Source organism: Phyllostomus discolor, chromosome 1 (assembly GCF_004126475.2).
Source record: "Phyllostomus discolor isolate MPI-MPIP mPhyDis1 chromosome 1, mPhyDis1.pri.v3, whole genome shotgun sequence".
In the NCBI taxonomy this organism is placed as follows: Eukaryota; Metazoa; Chordata; class Mammalia; order Chiroptera; family Phyllostomidae; genus Phyllostomus; species Phyllostomus discolor.
This window is the reverse complement of record NC_040903.2, coordinates 166,361,261-166,383,448: the sequence shown is the minus strand read 5'-3', so window position 1 is coordinate 166,383,448 and position 22,188 is coordinate 166,361,261. Positions and strand designations below refer to the sequence as shown.

General features: G+C 38.3%; 1 protein-coding gene across 1 annotated transcript in view; it reads left to right on the top strand.

Annotated features, from left to right (window-relative positions):
• Nucleotides 1-3,129: 3,129 nt before the first annotated feature.
• Nucleotides 3,130-22,188, top strand: part of DNAAF4 (dynein axonemal assembly factor 4) — a 39,584-nt gene continuing 20,525 nt past the window's right edge. The window contains 6 exon segments of the mRNA XM_028507244.2: nt 3,130-3,308; nt 3,673-3,820; nt 5,004-5,137; nt 14,271-14,502; nt 16,217-16,362; nt 17,543-17,652. Of these exon segments, the coding sequence (XP_028363045.1) occupies nt 3,186-3,308; nt 3,673-3,820; nt 5,004-5,137; nt 14,271-14,502; nt 16,217-16,362; nt 17,543-17,652 (893 nt within the window). The 5' untranslated portion in view covers nt 3,130-3,185.

The window sequence follows — 22,188 nt, the reverse complement described above, 5'->3', positions numbered from 1 at the left end:
CTGCCAGTAAGCAATCTATCATTGCATCCCTACTCCGGATCCCTGCCTGAGTATTGTATCCCCAGTCAGGTTCCTGGTCCGGGACAGCTTGGGCAGCTGGCTGGTTAGTGCCAGGGTTCTGGGTATGCAGCTGATCTGCATACTTACGGGCCTCCTCCCAGATCCGCTGTTTCTCATCTGGGGAACAGCAGGTGGTCAGAATTATGTACAAATCCCTCCACGACATACTAAATGCTAGAGTAAGAGTCTGGAAATTACTAGTGAAACGTGAAGGATCCTCTGAAAAACTCCCAAGCCTGTCTTTACATTGTTGTAAATCAGTTATAGAGAATGGCACTTGTACCCTTATAGCACCTTCAGGGCCTGCTACCTCCCTCAAGGGTAGGAGTGCAGGAGTGGTAGGGAGATAAGAAGCGCCACTTCTAGTATGTCCTGCAGGGCTGGGTTTTTCCTCAGCTGGTGGCTTTAGGTTGTTTATAGCATAGGGTGGTGGAGAGGTCGCTCCCTCTAAGGTAGGGGCAGAGACTCCAGAACTCTGGGGTTCCCTTAATCTCCCTTGAGAGACAGGTGGGGAGCTAAGGAGAGTATCTTCTAATTGATCAACACTTGGGCCTATAGGTTTTGTCAGGGTGGGGCTGGAGCCAAACGAGGGATCTCGGTACAGAGCCATGAATGCCTGCACGTAAGGAACTTCAGACCATTTGCCTTCCCTCCGGCAGAATAGGTCTAGCTGTAGGATAGTATTATAATTTTTGCTCCCATTCTCAGGCCATATTTCTCCATCCCCTAATTTATATTGGGGCCAAACTGTGTTACAAAAGAAAACTAATCTCTTCTTTTTTTTAAAAAAAAATTTCTGGGTTAAATTTATCCCAATTGCTAAGAATGCAACTCAATGGTGATTTAGAAAGGATGGAAGGTGTGGTTCCCATTTCGACTGTAGTGATCCTAAGAGAGAAGAAACACAAAGATACTCCTTTGCAGACTAGAGGCGTCCCTCTCTTTGCTGCCCTTAGGAGATTCCTAGTGGGCCATGGGCGTCCCCTGGGATCCCACCGAACTACCAGACGTCTCTGGCGAAAGAGATTCTAGTGAGAGAGATACTCCTTTGCAATTGAGAGGCGTCCCCCTTTTCTTGCCTCAGGAGCTTCCTAGTGGGCCACAGGGCGTCCCCTGGGATCCCACCGAACTACCAGACGTCTCTGGCGAAAGAAATCCTAGTGAGTGTCGGCCGACAGAAATCTAAAAGACTTGAGAGAATCACCACAGTCTATTTTTGTCTCTAACTATTGGGAAGGAACCAGTCCTGCATTCTTGAGCAATTGCCTATAATTCTAACAATCCCAGACTCTATCCTTGTGTCCTTAGTACATTTCTATTTCTGTATTCTTCATCTATGGGGACCTTCATTTTCCTGTAAGCTTTAAGATCTGGGGCAAAGGAAGTGTGTTACTAGAAAAATAATTTCTGGCCCTGTAAACCATTCAAGAAGCACCAAGATGATCTTATTATAAAATGACTCTTTTCTAGATCACAAAGAAGACCCTTAAATATCCTATGTAATTTTCCAGAGCTTTAAGAAATTGTACCTGCGTCTGAAGTCTCGCAGAAGGGACCTCAAGAGATGTCTAAAATACCACCCTTTATACTGGAGGCGGATCTCATAGAGGGACAATGGACTGAGAGGGGAAATTAAAATACCCTTATAGGAACAAGTAAACCACCTTAGATTCCCAAATTCAATTAATTAGGTAAGAGTGGCTCTACGCAGCCATTTAGTAACCAGCGACCAGCAGGCACCTGTTGTGTGGTTCTGAGCGATGTTGCTGCTTACAATGAGAGTATACACGTGGCAAAGATGGGAGTGGCTCATTCTTGCAACTGTACTTAGCACTAGCCTGTCAATGACCCCAAGGTAGATATCCTAGTACAAAGACAGCAGGAGCCCTTCATACATAAAAGGCAAGTGGGGTATGAGTGAAGGCATAAAGACCAGAAGTCAGTTGAGGAGGAAAAGCATAAAAGACTATCTGTGGGCCTGATGAGGAGACTGCAAAAGGAAGCCATAGTGCAGGTGAGGTGGTGACTGATATCCCGCATGGAAGGTCCGACTATGCCTATTGGGGGAGTGGCCGCGGGGTGGGGCAGTGTTTTGTGCTTTCCACAGTGTGCCTAACCGTTGTGCGGACATTTTCTTGTACCTGGCGGGGACTAAGGCTAACCCCGTTCCGCATCCAAGTTATCCTATCACAGGAGTCTTCAAGCGGCGGGCGCCCTTGTGGCTTTTAACTGCCCGACCTGTGCCCGCAAATTAGCGGCCGACCTTCCATCACGGAACATCAGAGTCACCGAAACAGAATAGGTGATAACGGAAAAGGGGATCCCAGGTGTCAGAGCAGCAAAGAAGGCTTACCACTCCGGTGTCTTCTCCTGGCTGGCTCGCCAAAAACTGTCACAGGTGTGCACAGGTAACCAGGTTCTTAGTGATCGAGGACAAAGAATTGAACCGAACACACAAAGTTTATAGCATAAAGAAAGAGGGAAGATTTATTAAGTGATAGTACACTCCACAGGACACGGGAGTGGGCCAGCTCTGAGCAGAGAAAAAGAGGGGGCACGTGGGCTAGGGGATTCTATTCTTATAGGGCAGAAGCCCCCTTGCTAGTCTTTGGTGGGCTTTTCCTGCGCAGGTACAAGGAGTTGGATTTCAAAGCTACTGCGCATGTGTGGTTTCCTATGATTTTCTTGATTGGCTACTGGAGAAGGGAGTCCCACGATGTTATTTCATTATAATAATATTATAATGAATCAGGGGTAGCGCGCAGGCGCATTCTATGATTCAGAGTTATCCCAGTAAACAGGAACAACCTGTCTTAGGGGGTCTTTGTCATGTATAGAGGTTTTCTACCTCAGCCCTGCGGGGGCCTCTGGAGCTTCCTTCCTGACTATCTCCTGCCTCACTAAGACCCTAAGAAGTGGTCTAAAGACTCCTCCAACAGGCCCAAGCAGCGAGGAGCGGAATCCGCCCGGGGTCGCAGAGGCGGCCGGGCCTTCTCAAGGAACTCCGGGTGCCTGGGTCCCCGCCTGACCCGGAAGGGCTGGAACCTGGTAACCCCGGCTTCCCTAGCAACCAAACTGGCGCCAGTGCTCTCCCGCCCCACCAGCCGCAGGGTCTGCCTCCCAGGATGCCCCTGCAGGTGAGGGATTACAGCTGGCAGCAGACGAAGACTGCGGTCTTTATCTCTGTGCCCCTCCGGGGTGTCTGCATTAGAGATGCGGACGTGTTCTGCACGGAAAACTATCTGAAGGTAGGAGCGCGAGTCGTGCCTGCCGGCTCCCGGGGCTGTGGTCCGAAGCTTCTCCGAGTGCGCCCAGGTGTGCGCGAACGGAGGCGTCCTTCCACAGAAACGTCCTAAAACCTTAGTGCTATTGAAAGCGACAATAAACGAATCCCGTACAGGTGATACCTCATCTGTAAGCAGCTGTTATCAAATCAGAGATTGTTTTTTATCCAGGGCTCCCTACATATATCTTGCTGATCTTTCATGATCTGGAATAAATTTATAGTAGGCATTTAAGGAAATGATTTTGACTTCTATCACTAATTTCTTAACGGCTGTGTTTTTAATTAGTGTAACTAAATTAACCTTCGTTTCTCCCCCTTCTGAATAGGTCAACTTTGCTCCATTTTTATTTGAGGTGTTTCTCTATGCTCCCATAGACGACGAGAACAGCAAAGCCAAGATTGGAAATGACACTATTGTTTTCACCTTACATAAAAAAGAAGCGGTCATGTGGGAGACCCTTTCTGTGTCAGGTGGTAAGTTTTTTTTAAAAGATTTTATTTATTTATTTTTAGTGAGGGGAAGGGAGAGAGAAAGAGAGGGAGAGAAACATCATGTGGTTGCCTCTCTTGCACCCTTTTCTGAGGACCTGGCCTGCAACCCAGGCACGTGCCCTGACTGGGAATCCAACCAGGGAGTCTGGTTTGCAGGTGGCACTCAATCCTTGGAGTCACACCAGCCAAAATCAATTTTATTTTTTAATATTTGTGTTTTAATATGATTAGTTTTCTTTATAATTCTATGTATTTTATTTCATACATTTGAAAACATTTATGGCTTTATTCTGCCAAGGGGTCAATATTTATGGCTTTATTCTGCCAAGGGGTCAGATGCACTAAAAAGTTTAAGAACCCCTGCCTAGGACCTGATTCATCCCTGCCCCTGCCTCCCCCCACCCCCAGACCTTACTCTCCTCCTCCTCACCCTCCCCACACCAAGTTTTCTCTCTCCTGTTTTTTCTCCCCTCAAAGTCTAGATCCCTTCCTGATTCCTCTTTCCCTAAGATAATTTACATCCTCCCTAATGAATCACAGCCTGTGTATAAAACATTGAGTCACTGAATATAAATTGGATCATAGCCTGTGTGTAAAACATTGAGTCACTGGATATAAAAATAATTGTGAATGGTAAAATTCTATATATAACAAGTCATGTTACTTTATAATTTTTGCTAGGGCTGGCCCTATACTCTTCATATGTATAAATTACCTTTTAAGTTTGTGAAGGTGATTGATCATAGCAGATAGTCTCAACCCATTTTCTCTTCTAAACCCTGTAGTGATGATTTATTGTGATCAGGTTTATAAGCAAATAACTCTGCTTTCTCAACAGAGAGGAGGATATATGTTTTGTCTTTCCCCTCATCTTGTCTCCTCCCTCTGTTTCCTTCTCTTTCTTTCCCCTCCTTCCTCTTGGTTCTCCCATCCCCCCATTTCCCCTTTTGTTTACCCCCTCTTATTCTGTAGTAATTACTATACAGTCACTTGCTTACATTTTAATGTTAGCTTCTTGGCCAGTTTAATACTGAGAAATGTTTTCACTTCTCCATATGAAGTTGGGTCCAAAAATATCTCATCCTTGTTCATAATATTAAGCAGTTTTCTCCTAGTAAAACAAATTTATCATAATCCTAATTTAGTGATATTCTTTATGTTTTAGTTGACAAAGAAATGATGCAAAAAATAAGGGAGAAATCTGTTTTACAAGCACAAGAAAAAGCAAAAGAAGCTACAGAGGCAAAAGCTGCAACAAGGCGTGAAGATCAAAAATATGCACTAAATGTCATGATGAAGGTAAATTGCACATTGATAGAAAAATCTTCTGATTAAAGAGATGATAATAAACTATGTAAGGATAATTAGTTCCAACCTCACCTTTTTGTTCATACTTTGGTTATAGGACTTACTACATTATAGAAACTATCTACTAATTACATGTGTTCCTGAAAATCTTTTTTTAAAAGATTTTATTTATTTATTTTTAGAGAGAGTGGAAGGGGTAGAGAAAGAGAGGGAGAGAAACATCAGTGTGTGGTTGCCTTTCACATAGCTCCAACTGGGGACCTGGCCCACAACCCGGGCATGTGCCCTGACTGGGAATTGAACCAGAAACCCTTTGGTTTGCAGCCTGTGCTCAATCCACTGAGCTACACCAGCCAAGGCAGAAAATCTTTTTTTTCAATGATTTTATTTATTTATTTGTAGAGAGAAGGTAAAGGAGGGAGGAAGAGAGGGAGAGAAACATTGATGTGAGAGAGAAACATCAATCAGTTGCCTCTTGAATGCACCCTTACTGGGGACCCAAACCTGCAACTGAGGCCTGTGGCCTGACTGGGAATTGAACCAGCAACCTTTCATTCGTGGAATGAAATGAGCCACACCAGTCAGGGCCTGAAAATCTTTATGAAAGTTGAGGGTGTAAATATTAGATAATTATAGATTTACTTGTTTCAGTGAGAATTTTCTATTTCCAGGGGGGTCAGAAATGATAAGGTTTTATGGTATATTTTACCTCCTTCTTAATCTTGGTATAATGGACACAATTATTTAAAACAAGAAAAACACTGAGTATCGACAAATAAATACATTTTTAACTGTTGAGGATTTCAAGTTAGAGCTTCAATCAGCAATATATTTTGAGATATAATTTATATACCATACAATTCACACATTTAAAGCTTACAATTCATCCAGACTTGTGCAACCATCACCACAATCAATTTTAGAACATTTTCATCACCCCCAAAGCCACCATGCCCATCAGCAGTCACTCTCTGTTCCTCCCATCCCCTAGCCATAGGCAACCACTAATCTAAGTCCTGTCTCTAAAGATTTACCTATGCTAACTTGTTTTTGCAAGTAATTTCTTACTGCACATTCTCATTTTGACATTGTGAAATGATTAAGGAATTTATTACAAGCATGATCTCGTCAAGAGCTCTGTGAACCCATGACTCTTCTTTTGTACTTGAAGCACTAGTATTGCTTTTATAATCAGAAGTTTATAATTCCAAAGATTTCACCACTTCTTTTATCACTTCTACTTGACTTTTAAATATAGCCTATCCTTATATACTTTGTTTTTTACTTAATTAACCATGTGGTCAGCTGACCAAAGATTTCTGCTTATAGTATACTTGATGAGTTCCAGTTTTTCTTGATTGTATTATCATTTCTGTCAGCCTTTTGATTTTTATAATTTTCCTGAATTTTATTTTTTAAAAAGGCTTTATTTACATTTTTAGAGAGAGGGGAAGGGAGGAAGGAAGAGAGGGAGAGAAACCTCACTGTGCAAGAGATACACTGACTAATTGCCTCTAGCACACCCCAACTGGGGACCTGGCCTGCAACCCAGGCACGTGCCCTGACTGGGAATTGAACTGGTGACCTTTCAGTTCACAGGCATGTGATCAATCTACTGAGCCATACCAGCCAGGACAATTTTCCTGAATTTTAAAAAATACAAGCAAAATATTAAATTTGTGACAACAGATATTTACTGAACTAATAAAACAGGGTACTGCTGGCCTTGTAAAATGAGTTTGGGAGTATTCCCTGCTCTTCAATTTTTTGGAAGAATTTAAAACCTGTTAGTATTCTTTTCATTTCATTTCATTTCATTTCATTTATTGTTGTTCAAGCACAGTTTTCTGCTTTTTCCCCTCACCCCAACACCCCAGCCCTCCCCACCTCCCTCTCCTGTTTCCACACTGCCTGCCCTTGTTATTGTCCATATGTCCTTTGTAATTGTTCCTGCAAACCCTTCACCCTTTTCCCCTGAAATTCTCTCACCTCTCCCCTCTGGTCACTGTCAGCCTGTTCTCAATTTCAGTGTCTTTGGTTATATTTTGCTTGCTTGTTTGTTTTGTTGATTAGGTTCCTGTTAAAGGTGATATTGTATGGTATTTGTCTTTCACCGCCTGGCTTATTTTGCTTAATATAATGCTTTCCAGTTGCATTCATGCTGTTGCAAAGGGTAGGAGCTCCTTCTTTCTTTCTGCTGCATAGAATTCCATTGTGTAAATGTACCATAGTTTTTTGATCCATTCATTTACTGATGGGCACTTAGGTTGCTTCCAATACTTGGCTATTGTAAATTGTGCTGCTATGAACATTGGGGTGCATAGGTTATTTTGGATTGGTGTTTCAGGGTTCTTAGGATATAATCCCAGCAGTGGAATTGCTGGGTCAAAAGGCAGTCCCATTTTTAGTTTTTTAAAAAAATTCCATACTGAAAAACTGTTAGTATTCTTTTTCAAATGTTTGGTAGAATTTACCAGTGAAGCCTGGTCCTAGTCTTTTATTTCTTAGATGGTTTTTGATAACTGATTTAAGCTCCTTACTTGTCATTGGTCTGCTTAGATCTTCTATTTCTCCATGATTCAGTCTTGGTAGGTTGTATATTTCTAGGAATTTATCCATTTCTTTTAGGTTGTTCAATTGGTTAGTGTACAGTTTGTTCATGGTAGTTTCTTATGATCTTTATCATTCCCATATTATCAGTTGTAATGTCCCCTCTCATTTCTGATTTTTATTTTAGTCTTCTCTCTTTTTTCCTTAGTCTAGCTAAAGAGTTGATGGACGTTTGGGTTACTCCCACCTTTTGGCTATTGTGAATAATGCTGCTATGGACATGGATATACAAATATCTTTTCCAGATCTTGTTTTCAATTCTTTTGAGTATGTCTGTACCTAGAAGTGGAATGCTGGATTATATGGTAATAATGATCTGTTTTTTAAACCTCACCCAAGGATATGTTTTTACTGATTTTTAGAGAAAGAGGAAGGGAGAGAGAGAGAAGAGGAATATCGATGTAAAAGAGAAGCATCGATTGGTTGCCTCCCATATGTGCCATGACCGGTGACCAAACCTGCCATCCTTCTGGTGTACAGGATGATGCTCCAACCACTAACCCACCCAGCCAGGACAATAACTCTATTTTAATTAAATTTTTTTCTTTATTGATTCTTTTTAGAGATACACAGACAGACATTGATTTGTTATTCCACTTATTTATGCATTCATTGGTTGATTCTTGTATGTGCCCTGACCAGGGATCCAACTTGCAAAACTCGGCATATCAGGACAATGCTACAACCAACTGACCTACCCACCCAGAGCCTACTTTTAAATTTTTGAGGACCTGTCACACTGTTCTTCATAGCGTCTGCACCTTTTATATTCCAACTAGCAGTGAATAAGAGTTTCAGTTTCTCTATATCCTACCAAAACTTGTTATTTTCCCTCTTTTTTTGTTGTTTTAAAGATTTTATTTATTTATTTCTAGAGAGATGGGAAGGAAGGGAAAAAGAGAGGGAGAAAAATATCTGTGTGTGAGAGATGCAGTGCTTGGTTGCCTCTCACATGCCTCCAACTGAGTGCCTGGCCCACATCAGCGCGTGTGCCCTGATGGGGAATCGAACCAGTGACCCTTCAGTTTGCAATCTGTTTAGTCCACTGAGCCACACCAGCCAGGGCTGGGATCGTTTTCTTAATTTCTATTTCTGTCGGTTTGTTATTGGTGTATAAAAATGCAACTGATTTGTGGATATTAATTTTGTATCCTGCTACTTTGCTGAATTCATTGATTAGTTCTAGTAGTTTCTTGATGGACTCTATGATCAACTGGGATTTATTCTGGGAATGCAAGGTTGGTACATTGGCAAATCAACAAATGTGATTCACCACATAAATAAAATAGAGGATAAAAACCACATGGTTATATCAATAGAAAAGGCATTTGATAAAATCCAGCACCAATTTATGAAAAACCTCTTAGTAAAGTGGGATTAGGGGAAACATATCTAAGCATAATAGAGGCCATATATGACAAACGTACTGCCAGCATCGTATTCAATAGGCAAAAACTACAAGCATTTCCCTTAAGATCAGGAATAGGATAGGGATGTCCATAACCTCCAGTGAGGTCCATGACAAATTTCCCAGGTCTGTGGTCATCAGTAATTTCAAATTTGCCGATGTAACCATGCTTCATCATCACAGTTAGAAACTGAACGATGATGGCTTTGGATCATGGCCTGATAAGAACCTGGTGTTTGCTTCTTTTTTCAGCATCGTTGACACACTTGAGAGCATCAGCCTGAACAGTTATGTGCACCATTATGGCAGCGTGGAAAGATGGTGGGAAGAGTCATCTTCATGTTTAAAGAATGGTTTTGCTCTTTATAGAATTTGTGGTTTATAGTTTTTATCTGTCAGTACTTTGAACATGTCATTTCACTATCTTCTGTCCTCCCTTGTTTCTAATGAGAAAACAGCCTTTAATTGTATTGTTTCCCTGTATATGATGAGTCTTTTTTCTCTTGCTGCTTTTAAGATTTTCTGCTGTGTTTAGCTTTTTTACTAATTTTGAACTTTATGTTGGATATTTGTATTTATTTTCCTTTGGGTTTATTGAAGTCATTGAAGCTTAGGGTAATATTTTCATCAAATTTGAGAAGTTTTTATCAAAATTTTTTGGTATTTTTGGTTAAAAACTAGATATTTTAATTATTAGATGATAGCAATTCTGGCTTCTGTTTTTTTTTTTTTAATTTGGTTTTTGTTGATTTATTCAAGATTATTTTTTAGCAACTTCCCTTGATTTTAATTATGAAATCAATCTAGTCTCCCTTGGATATACAGCTGCTGATGTCTCTGCTAAATTTTTTAATTTGTATTTTCTTAGACTGGCTTCCTTAGGGGTCTTCCCTGTGTCCATATAGCTGTTAGTTAATGCTTTGGGCAGAGGTAGTAGAGGCCTCCTACCCTTTGCCTGTTGATCTGTGTGTTGGTTTGAGAATACCTGCAAAGTTGGAGCCAGGTCTCCTGTCTCCCTTGGCTTCATTTTATGCCAGCCTTCCTGTGTCTCCCCCACAAATACATAGTTTTCTGTTTAGCCAGGATTATATGGTGAGCTTACCACAGACTTTCTATTGCCCTTGTTTATATGATCTTTATGTTAATTTTCTGACTAGTAAGTCACTTACCCTAACCAGGACCTCAACCTCAGACCTCAACTGCAGATTTCCCCTGTTTATTCCCAACCAAGTCTACAGTTTTTATCCCCTAAAGCCACAGGTTTTTCCTGCCCCACCCTGAAATGAATCCTCCCTTTCTGCCAACAAAGCTGCAGGGTTTTTCATTGTTGTTGTGAGCTGCATGTTGGTAAAACTGCCAGTCTTGTTATTCTAGCTGGAAGTGGGTGGTTGAGAGCAACCTCAGGCTGGAGGGCTCAGCATCCCACTGTGGTTACCTGTAACTTTAGCAGTTTTTCTAGAACAAACCCTTCTCATTTTGCAGGCTGTCTTTGGTTAATTTCCAGTGCCTTGAAATTGTTTTTGATAGATTTGTCCAGTTTCGTATTTGGTATCTGTGGATGGGAATTGACAGTTTCCTCATCCCTCCATAAAACTTGCACATTTTCTTTTGTAGATGAATTTTATATTTATTTATTAAGCTCTCTAAGAAGTTCTTTTGGTATTTTGATTATATTTACATTGACTTTAGAAATTCATTTACAGAACATCAACGTATTTATAATATTTCAATCTCCCTCCAACACCATGGCATTTATCTCCATTTCTTCAGACTTACTTTAGGTATCTCCAGCAAAATTATTTGGCATACGTAGGACTTGCTCATATTTTGTTAAGTTTATTCTTAGCCTTTTAAAGTTTTTTCTGGCATTTACTAATGAATAATTTTTTCCACTGTATTTTTCAAATCGCTTATTTCTAGTTTATATGTAAGTTAGTTTGTTTTTATGAGTTTGTATTAAGTTGATCTTATAAATGAGTGCCTTGCTGAACTTACTTTTTGGTTGTAATAGTTTGTCAATTTGTTATTTGGTTCTTTTAGGTAGTCTACAATATTATTTACAAATAATGACAGTTCTGTCTCCTTATAATCCTTATTTATATTTCATATTTTAAACATTCTATTATATAGGTTACCTCTAGGAAAATAGTAAAATAGTAGGCATATTGGCCTTAGTGATTTTGCTAGAAGTATTTCTAATGCTTTGCCATGAAATTGAACATTGTATGGGTCCTTTTAGCAAGCTAAAATTTTTCTGTTATTCCTAGTATCAGCTGATGTTTTGTCATGTGTTGAGGTCATGTTGTTTTTCTCTTTTAATTTCCTAATATCATAAGTAAGAAACACCCTATTTGATCAAGATATATTATAATTTTAATATTTTCTTCAGTTCAGTGTGCTAATATTTTATTATTTCTGCATGTAATTGATAAGTAAAATTATTTTAGAAAGAACAATGCCTCGATAAACCATTCATTCCAAATTAAAAGAAATACAGACTTCCCCTTCTTCAGGAATTGGGTTTAGGAGCTACTAATTACTCTCCTTTTAGTTAAATTTGCTGTCTATAGTAAAGCAATATCTCACACTTTATGGCATCCTTTTTTGAGCAGTACAAAGTACTTAAAATTCAGTTTCTTCATGTGTGATGATTACTTTTCTAGCCTTCTGAATTTTTCTGTTACTAAGCATTCCTTCTTTATGTGGTAAGTGCCCCGTACTACTTTTGTTTTAATAAGAACTTCAGCCCTGGGTGGTGTGGCTCAGTGGGTTGAGTGTTGTTGGCCTGTGAACCAAAGGGTTGCTGGTTTGATTCCCAGTCCAGGCACATGCCTGTGTTGTGGGTTAGGTCCCCAGTAGGGGGCGCTTGAGGGGCAACCACACATTGATGTTTCTTTCTCTCTCTTCCCCTCTAAAATTAAAAAAAAAAATCTTTAAATAAAAAAAATAAAAGAACTTCAAGAATTGTTTAACATTTGTATATCTCTGTTTCTCTTTGATGTATATAGTTTCTCTTCTCCTTTTATCATAAATTTTGTAGTATTACCTTCTTTAAGTTTTTCTCTTCTTTCTAGTTCATACTGTCACATGCTCTGTGAAGCCTTTCTTGGATCTCTGTTTCTCTTTGATGTATATAGTTTCTCTTTTCCTTTTATCATAAACTTTGTGGAATTAACCTTCAAATTTTTCTCTTCTTCCTAGTTCCTTCTGTCACGTGCTCTGTGAAGCCTTTCTTGGTCCCTTCTTTGCCACATAACTCCCTAAAGAGTTAGACTATTTTTTTGTCTCAAAGGTAGTTTATTACAAATTAAATTACACATATAATTATATATATATGTAATATACATATATTTCCTTTAACTAAATCTTGGTTATGATAATAGAACTTTCCTGTTACTTTTGATTATAAGAGTAGTCTCATTTTGGGTAATTAAGACTGTCTTAACAGTTTTAAAAACTTCAAAATTCATTTCACTCACAGGCCTTATGAGAGGTAAGGGTGTTCTGACTTTTTACATACTTTTCCCTTCTTTCATGTGTTGGGGAAAAGAGGGAGGAAAGGAAAAATGGGAAACATATTATTAAACTGGGTGAAGTTGTCATCTCTTTTTAGGTTGTGGCTGCCTCTGGCTAACACTGACTGTTCATCATTCCCTGTTGTCAGGCATTAAAAGCTGGCTCATTGCCACATGTAGAGTCCTCCTGCCCCAACCTCTTGGCAGCCATCTGAACTTTAGGATTCATAGTAATTAGCATCTTTTGGGCTTAGTTTAGGCCTTAGGTACAGTTCTGGGACTACAGGAAACTCATGTTCAATATTCTGTGAAATTTATTTTAAAGTCAGTATTACACAGTTCAATAGATAGATAACCAGTCTTCCAGAAGAGGCCATTAAATCATGCAGATGTTACAGGATACTTCTTCAGTATAGTTTTCATATCGATAATGTTGATTCTGTATCCTAAAATACTTCAGCCTCTAGGAAACTTGGTTCCAGCATGTCATTCTGTTACTGTGCCAGGCATATTATTTAAATGTATATTAATTTACATTTAAATTAATGAAACAAAATGAAAAATCAGCTTCTCGGTCACTCTAGCTACATTTCTTAAAAATCCGAAATAATTAAACAGTTATTAGACTTCTGAAAAAAACTCTTGATATAACCTTGTGGTTGAGAAAGAGCCACATTGTAAGTGCTTAATTAACCACATGTGGCAGTAGCTACTGACTTGGATAGCACAGAACATTAGCATCATCAAAAAAAGGTCTATTAGACACTGCTTCTCTAGAGGATAGATGTGAGAATTTTTGTTCTCTAGAGGAGAGAGGTGAGAATATTTTAATTACCATGGGAAACTCAGATACATAGAGTCAGTCATATATACCAACCAGTTATTTTATTTCAGAGTTTTATCTTTCTTGCCCTTATGAGGGAAGTTTATAAAAGGGAGAAAGTTAACATATTCTTGTGTAATATACTGCTTTTAACTTATTTGACATTTAGCTTTTCACATGGAAGTTCCAAATAACAACTATGGCAAGCTAGCTGGCAATGGAATTCAAAGTTCAAACATATTCCAGAGACAAACTCTTTAGTTCATCCTTTCTATTTTTATTCTAAACATTCCTCATTCCTCAGGCGAAGGTTGGCACAACTGCAGTCCTAAGACAAGGTAAGACTGGCAAAAGTAAAGAGGCAAATGTTTGTGTGTGTGTGTGTGTTTAGGTTTCGGGAAAAGTGACTTGACTTTTATAATAGAAAAATAGATTTTTTTTGTTACCAAGCCCTTTGATATCATCTAATTGAATGCTTGCCCACATTTTACTTGTGAGTAAACTAAGGCTAGAGAAAGTAATTTCCTAAGATTATATCAATAGTTAATGGTAAATCTGAACTAAAATCTATGTTTCACAACAACCAAATCACTGGGCATTTTGCTAAATTATTTACCATTCTCATTTTAATTCTTTACTTACTGCTAATTATTGCTGCAGATACAATTACAAGAGTTTTGAGGTAAGAATAATTATTGTAATGAATTTATTTTTAAAATGTTGCTTTTTATATGTTTTAAAATTTTTAGTAATTGTAATTATTCACAGATTGAAGAAGAGGAGAGGAAAAAAATAGAACGTATGAAAGAAAATGAACGGATAAAAGCAACTAAAGAATTGGAAGCATGGAAAACACGTCAAAGAAAAGCTGAAGAACAAAAAAGAATTCAGAGAAAAGAGAAGTTACATCAACAAGAAAGGCAAATTGAAGAAGAGAAGAAAAAATTAAAACATAAAAGTCTTACTGGAAATTCAACATCTAGAAATATTGCCACAAAAGGTACAAGGATTACTTCAATGTTTCCTGGGAAAGTGAGTCCTGCTGGTAAAGTATATAGGTCACTTTTGCTGTTGTTGTAACATATTTTTGATGTTCAGTCCTTATTATAGTTTATTGAGAATAAGTATTGCAACATAAAGACTAAAGTAAAAGATTTATTTTGTCCTCTAGGAAGTAGTGAAGTTTTATGATAAAATGAGCAAAGATTCAGTGTTGTTTTTGCGTGTGTGCTTCCTTTTGAAATTTATGAAAGTGTTGTTAAATACGTGTTTTAACTAATGTCTAAAAAGACTTGGGGTGGACTGTCAGTACGAGGGACATTCATTTATTTCTTTAGAGATATGAAACTAGGACTTTTATTAAAAGACATTTTCTTCACCTGACTCAGTAAAATGAGTGCTGTTGAGCAAACAAGAGTTCTTTTGGCCTTTGATCCTGGTATGTTAAAAATAGTTAAAAGAACATATTTATTTTTTTAAGATTTTATTTTTTTATTTTTAGAGGTGGGGGAGGGAGAAAGAGAGGGAGAGAAACACCAATGTGCATCTGTTGTCTCCCGCACACCCCCGACCTAGGACCTGGCTTGAAACCCAGGCATGTTCCCTGACCAGGAATTGAACAAGCAACTTTTCAGTTTGCAGGCTGGTTCTCAGTCCACTGAGCCACACCAGCCAGGGCAAAAAGAACATATTTATTGAAAGCTAAGAGTTTGATTTTTATCTCATCTTAGAATATTAAGCTTTGTTTAGTGTATATGTAGCAATGAAACATTTTGTAGTAAAATCACTTGTATAATAGTAATAATTAACATTTATTGGTGATCACTTTATGCCAGGTGACTTTACTGGTTGTTTCCACTCAGTTTTCACAATAGCACTTTGTGATAAATGCTGCTATTCTTATTTTAGAGGCAATAGATGTTCATAAAGGGTAAACAAATTACCAATAAGTAAACCTGTGGTATTTGAACCGATATCTGTGTGCATCTGAAATCTATGTTCTTTCCACTTGGTTACATGTCATTACTACTTTAACAATGAGGTCTAGCATGTGGGAAAATCATTTAGAGTGAATATTAAGTAGTAACCATTATTAAATATATATATTTTATTGTGGTTTAATTTAACTACCACAATACCTCCTTCTTTAATGCTATTCAATAAAATATTGATACCAGTTAGAGTATATGAAAATATTTCATTCCATATTTCAAATACTGCTAAACAAATTTTATGTTTTCAAATACTGTTGCATCCAAAACACACTTTTATAAGGAAGAAGTATCTTCAAGATCTTGATGATACTGATTTTTACACAGCTTAATTCACTTTACTGATATTTTATTAATAATTTTATGTTTATCTTTATATTGAGATTCACTTACATTTTTAAAAATTTTTGTATTGATTTTAGAGAGAGAAACATCAATTTATCATTCCCCTTATTTATGCATTCATTGCTTGACTCTTGTACGTGCTGATCAGAGTTGGAACCCACAACCTTGGTGTATTCGGACGATGCTCTAACCAACTGAGCTACCTGGCTAGGACCTGCCATACTTTCAATGGTGGATTTTACATTCCTTCTTGTAGAAAAGTGTCTTTGGTTTATTGGTATAGAATTTTAGAAGTAGCTTTGATATATAACTTATTTAAAAGTCAGTTTGTTAAGTACAAAATGAGAAATAAATAAATTATTAATATTGTTTTTGAAGGGAGAAACTCAGAAAATATATTTTCTGAGAAGTTAAAGGAAGATAGTATTCCTGCTCCTCGCTCTGTTGGCAGTATTAAAATCAACTTTACCCCTCGACCATTCCCAACTGCTCTCCGGGAATCACAAGTAGCAGAAGAAGAGGAGGTAGGAGTACTTGCTGTTAGTTACAATGACCATAATGAAAATACTTTATTTTTTATTATTTCCTTATGAAAAAAATATATTTTGCAGGATTGTTTTTTGGGCTCCAGAATGCTGATGACAGAATACTGCTTTACTATGCAGTAGTCTTGCCTATTCCAAGAGATGAACTGTTGCATGTGCTATTTATTTTATGAGGTGCATCATTTTCTTTAGTAGATTTGTAAAGTTTGGATCAATATGTGTTGTGGTTAGGACAGATTTGAAATTTATTATTAATATATTATTACAATGAGTTATTAATATCAGATAGTTTAGTGTTTGATGCTTTGTAATTAATATCTTTCATTCATTTATAAATTCCTGAGCTTTGGTATTTTAAATATTGTATCTTCAGTTATATAAGCACTAATAACTGCATTTCTTTACTGTAAGGTGTGAACTGATACCTCTTCCAATTGAGAAGTTGTGGATATAATTGAAGATACTTAAGATATAATGACAGTTTATAAGTATTAACATTTTTCTTTTTATTAAACAGTATATTACTTTTATATTTTATTATTTTATATTATCATAAAATATTATAACTTTTTAATATAGAAAAATAAAAAGATAAACTAGAAAAGTAAAATAATACTCATATGAACTCCCAAATTTGAATGAAGTGTGCACTAGAGACCTTTACTCTTGACCAGCTATTAAAGTAAAAAAAAATTTTTTTAACATATAAAAACTGGAAGTTTAAAATCACCTTCTTTAAGTACTATTTTAGTCTGCTTGGGCTGCTGTAACAAAATACCATAGACTTGATGGCTTAAACAACCGACATTTATTGAATGTTTCATAGTTCTGTAGGCTGGGAAGTCCAAGATCAGCGTGCTGGGGTTGGTGGAGGGAAGAACAAGCACGCTGGTGGTCTCTTTTCCTTTTGTAAGGACACCCATTCTGTCATGGGGCCCTACCCTCATGACGTCATCTGAATCTCATTAACTCCCAATGGCCCCACCTCCGGATATCATCACATTGATGGTTATGACTTTAACATGAATTTTGGGGGACTCAAACATTCACTACATAAGCAATAGTATTTCTGTCTTATGTAGGAAGATGGGAATCTAAAAGTAAGTGTTAATAACAAAAAGACCTTTGTGTCATTCATTAGACTTCATTCTCATTTCAGTGGCTGCACAAACAAGCAGAGGCACGGAGAGCAATGAATTCTGATATTCCTGAACTTAGGGACTTAAAAGAGGAAGAAAAGAACCCAGAATGGTTGAAGGATAAAGGAAAGTAAGTTGTTTGAACTCTGGCCATGAGATTTATAATAAATTTATGTAGACATTAGTTTTTCTGACATTTTCCAGATATCTTGACATGTTTGTGTGTGTGTGTGTGGTTGTTGGAAAGAGAGAATGCAAATAAACAGATTAGGTAGGCAGAGCCCCCATATTAAAAAGTCAGATCATATAACAATGAAGGCTGTTACTTGTATTTGTTTTTATATTTAAATGTCATAGAAATGAAAAAAATCACATCTTTTGGATGGCTTATTAAAAATCCTTTTTTGGTCTTGGCCTAGTAGCTCAGTTGGTTGGAGAGTCATCCCATACACCAGAAGGTTGTAAGTTCCACCCCCAATCAGGACACATACCTAGGTTGCATGTTTGACCCTTAGTTGGGATGCATATGGGAAGCTACCAATTGATATTTCTCTGTCTCATATTGATGTTTCAATGTTTCTCTCTCTCTCTCTTTCTTTTTGTGTCTCTCTATCCCTTCTCCCCCTCCCTCTCTAAAATCAATAAAGATATTCTTGGATGAGGATTTTTTTAAAATCCCGTTTTAAATCACATTTGATAGAATACCTACCTAATACCTCCCTTAAAAACCTGTTTCTTAAAAACTAGAGCTTTGATTATTCATATCCATATTTTAAAAGATTTCCAAATTATCTTGTAAATTGTCATTTTATATCCAGACAGTCCTTTTCCCATTTATTATATATATGTGGTTCCATGTGTCAATATTTTTATACACTTATCAAAAACAGTGAGTTCTGGCACATTCTGAGTGGCAACTCGATTCAAATTCATATTTTGAGACAATTGTAGATATTATTTATTATATATCATATATACGTTGTATTTCCTATCACTGCCATAACAAACTACCTCAAACTTAGTGGCTGAAAACAATACAAACTTATTATATTAACAGTTTTGGAAATCAGAAGTTCAAGTTGGGTTTCACTGGGCTAAAATCAAGGTACCAGTTGTGATCTTTGAGGAGGCTTAAGGGGAGAATCCGCTCCCTTGCCTTTTCCAGCTTGGAGGCTGCCATAAACACTCCTTGGTTTATGGCCCCCAGTCAGCATTTTTATCACCCTGAGCTCTGCTTCCGTAGTCTTATCTCCTTCTCTGACTCTCACTCCCCTGCCTCCCTCTTTCTTTCTCAAGGACACCTGTAGTTACATTAGTCCCATTTGCACAATTTAGGATAATCTCCTGTCTCAAGATCCTTAGTTACATCTGCAAAGTCCTTTCTACCCTGTTGGTGAACATACTCACAGGTTCTGGTGATTTGGATGTAGACGTCTTTGGTGGGGGAAAGGGCATTAGCTGTCTGTAAACCGTATGTGTTCTTTCCTGGTCTTTCTTCCTGTCAATTATAAACATCAGAGACTGATTTGTGGCATTGAGCTGGAGCTGGCAATTTTTCTGAGTGTTAGAAGCCTGGGGCTGATAAGTTTATTCCTTTTACTCCCATCAGTAAAACCCATTGTGAACCCTCCTCCTATTTCTCCCTTTCCCTCTCTGCCTCCTTGCCCCCCTCCCTCCCTTCTTATGTATTGAACCATTAAATAAACATCTATTGATTGCTTGCTGTTTGCCAGACTGTGAGCTAGACTCTGAGCTGCAGAGATCAGTGGAGGAGAGAGATATATACAAATACTTACAACACTGTAAGGGAAGTACAATTTCTAGAAAAGAACAAAGTAATATGAGAGTACAGAGGAGGGACACCTAACCTTTATGGAAGGAAGATAGGATCAGGAAAAACTTCCTAGAGAACTTAGTACCTGAGCTCCTTTTAATGAAAAGTGAGTTTGAAGAGGAAGGGAAAGAAGGGCATTCATTTCAGTCAGAGGAAACAATATGAGCAAACCCTCAAAGACAAGAAACAGTATGATACGTAGGTCAGGAACTGTGGGTCATTTATTTTTTGCTAAAACAAAATTTGAGGCTAGGATTAATAAATGTACCTAGATAAATAGGCAAGGGCATTGTATGCTTGATTAAGACTCTTGTATTTATTTTGTAAGGTGAGGGGGGGGAATGTGTTGCAGAAACTAAGCAAAGGCCTTCAACTGTGGCACTGTTGTAGGTGTGAAAAGTGCAATTTGAAAAATATTGAGGATGTAAAATAGGCAGAACTTCTTTTTTTTAAGATTTTATTTATTTTTATTTTTAGAGAGGGAAGGGAGGGAGACAGAGAGAGAGAGAAACATCAATGTGCAGTTGCTGGGGGTCATGGCCTGCAACCCAGGCATGTACCCTGACTGGGAATCGAACCTGTTATACTTTGGTTCGCAGCCTGCGCTCAATCCACTGAGCTACGCCAGTCAGGGCAGAACTTCTTGAATAATTTTTGGAGAGTGAGAAAGGGGCACCTGTAGGTGACTTCTGTGTTCCCAGTGTGAATGATTGATTGCCTGATGCCACCGAATGAATTAGAGAATACTAAAAGAGGGGCCAGATAGGGGGGAATGCAGGTAAGTTCAGTTTTGAGTATGTTGAGTTTGAACTGTCTCTGGGTCAGTCTGGTTGACAGTGTCCAGCAAGTTTGAAACTCGAGGGAGGCCAGCACTGTAGATATAGATTTGGAGGTTATCGGCATTTATATGGTGATGTGGACCCTGGCTCATGGGGTCCGAGACATTGTGGATGAGATACGACAAATTCACACAGACTACCGAGTCCTGTGGAGGAAAAGGGACAACAAAGCCACTCTCTCAAGGGGAGAGCACCCCAACCTTTGCCTTGACAAGCTTTTATTGCTTTTTCTGAGCACATTACATGATGGTCCTCATTTACTATGCAGAGGTTCACTTTAGTTGGTTACCTATTACAGAAAACAAAGGAGAGGATCCTGCTCGTCACATCACAGAGGAAGGATATTTGCAAATGCAAAGGGAAAAGTAGTTGAACTGGTTACACTCATCCTTGGAAGGTTTAGCACAGATTTTAGGAAGTTACTTTAAAGATATGTAGTAAATGTTTGCTGCTTCAATTCAGGGTGAGGGAGTTTTAGCAAAAAGCAAGTCTCAAAATGGCCTAGGTACAATGCAGGCCTAATTCCCCACAGGAGAACCTATCCATGGGTGTAGGTCCTGTCTGGACCCACGCCATGCACAACAGTTTCCTATAATATAGTAGTTGAATTTTTTCTTTTTATTTTGAGAATACACTTATGAAAGCTGGGAACAGTGAAACAAGGAAGGGCTTTCAATAGAAGAAGCAACAGGTGAGAGCTTAGGCAGGACTGTGCTGGCTCTCCAGAAATGTTATAGGAAAGAAGTGAGCCTATGTGGGGCTGCAGTTTGCTCATTGAAAAGTCAGAGAAAAGGGTGCCTTGGAGACAGGTTCATCGGGCTAGCCCAGGACAAGCTGCCACTGCACATTGTTCCTCTGGTTTCAGGCCACATGGGAACCTTTAGAGTTTAGGATATGCAGGCCTGAGAGGGAAGAAAGATGTGGGTGTACTCCACAGAGAAGGAACACACTATAGTAGTTGAATTTAGAAGAGTAGGGGAGATACCCAAGAAAAGTCTGTAGACCAGGAGAGTAATGGCTTGAGGATAAAACTCTGACCTACTAGCATTTGAAGGTCTGGCAAAAGAAAAGAGTACACAAAAATACTCCCAGAGCCAATAGTATAGAAACTTTAAAGATAGACTCTGGTTTTTCTTGTTCTTTAAGAATATAAAATGTTTGAATAGATTTGCAAATGCCACAGAAGAGATGATTAAAATGTCTCCTAAAAAAGTGGAGATAATGGGTTCAAAGCCAAGGGTGGATGTATTATCTTCATTTTGTATTTATACTCTTATTAAAAGTGACATGCATTTAAGATTTTTATAAAAATATATCTTCTGAAAAAAATTCACACAGCACATATGAAATGCAAGTTCCCCTTGCATTTCATCCAGTCTACAGGCCTCCTTCCTATCCTGTTCCCCAGCTGTACACACTCTAAATCATTCTTTTTTAAAATTATATTTCATTGGTTATGCTATTATAGTCCCAATTTTCCCCTTTTGCCCCCCTCTTTTGCCAAGACCCAGTCACTCCACTCTCTCAGAGAAACCACACACCATTGTCCCTGTCCAGGGATCATGCATATGTGTTCTTTGGCTACTCTATTCCTTATGCTGTATTTTATATACCCATGGCTATTCTGTAACTACCTGTTTGTACTTCTTAAACGCTTCACTATTTTTGCCCATCCCCAACCTATCTCTTATCTGGCAACCATCAAAATATTGTCTGTATCTATGATTCTGTTTCTCTTCTGCCTGTTTTTTTTTATTATATATATATTTTTAAAGATTTTATTTATTTATTTTTAGAGAGGGAAGGGAGGAAGATAGAGAGAGAGAGAGAGAGAGAGAGAGAAACATCAATGTGCGGTTGCTGGGGGTTATGGCCTGCAACCCAGGAATGTACCCTGGCTGGGAATCGAAACTGGGACACTTTGGTTCCCAGCCCGCGCTCAATCCACTGAGCTATGCCAGCCAGGGCTTTATTATATTTTAATCATTGTTCA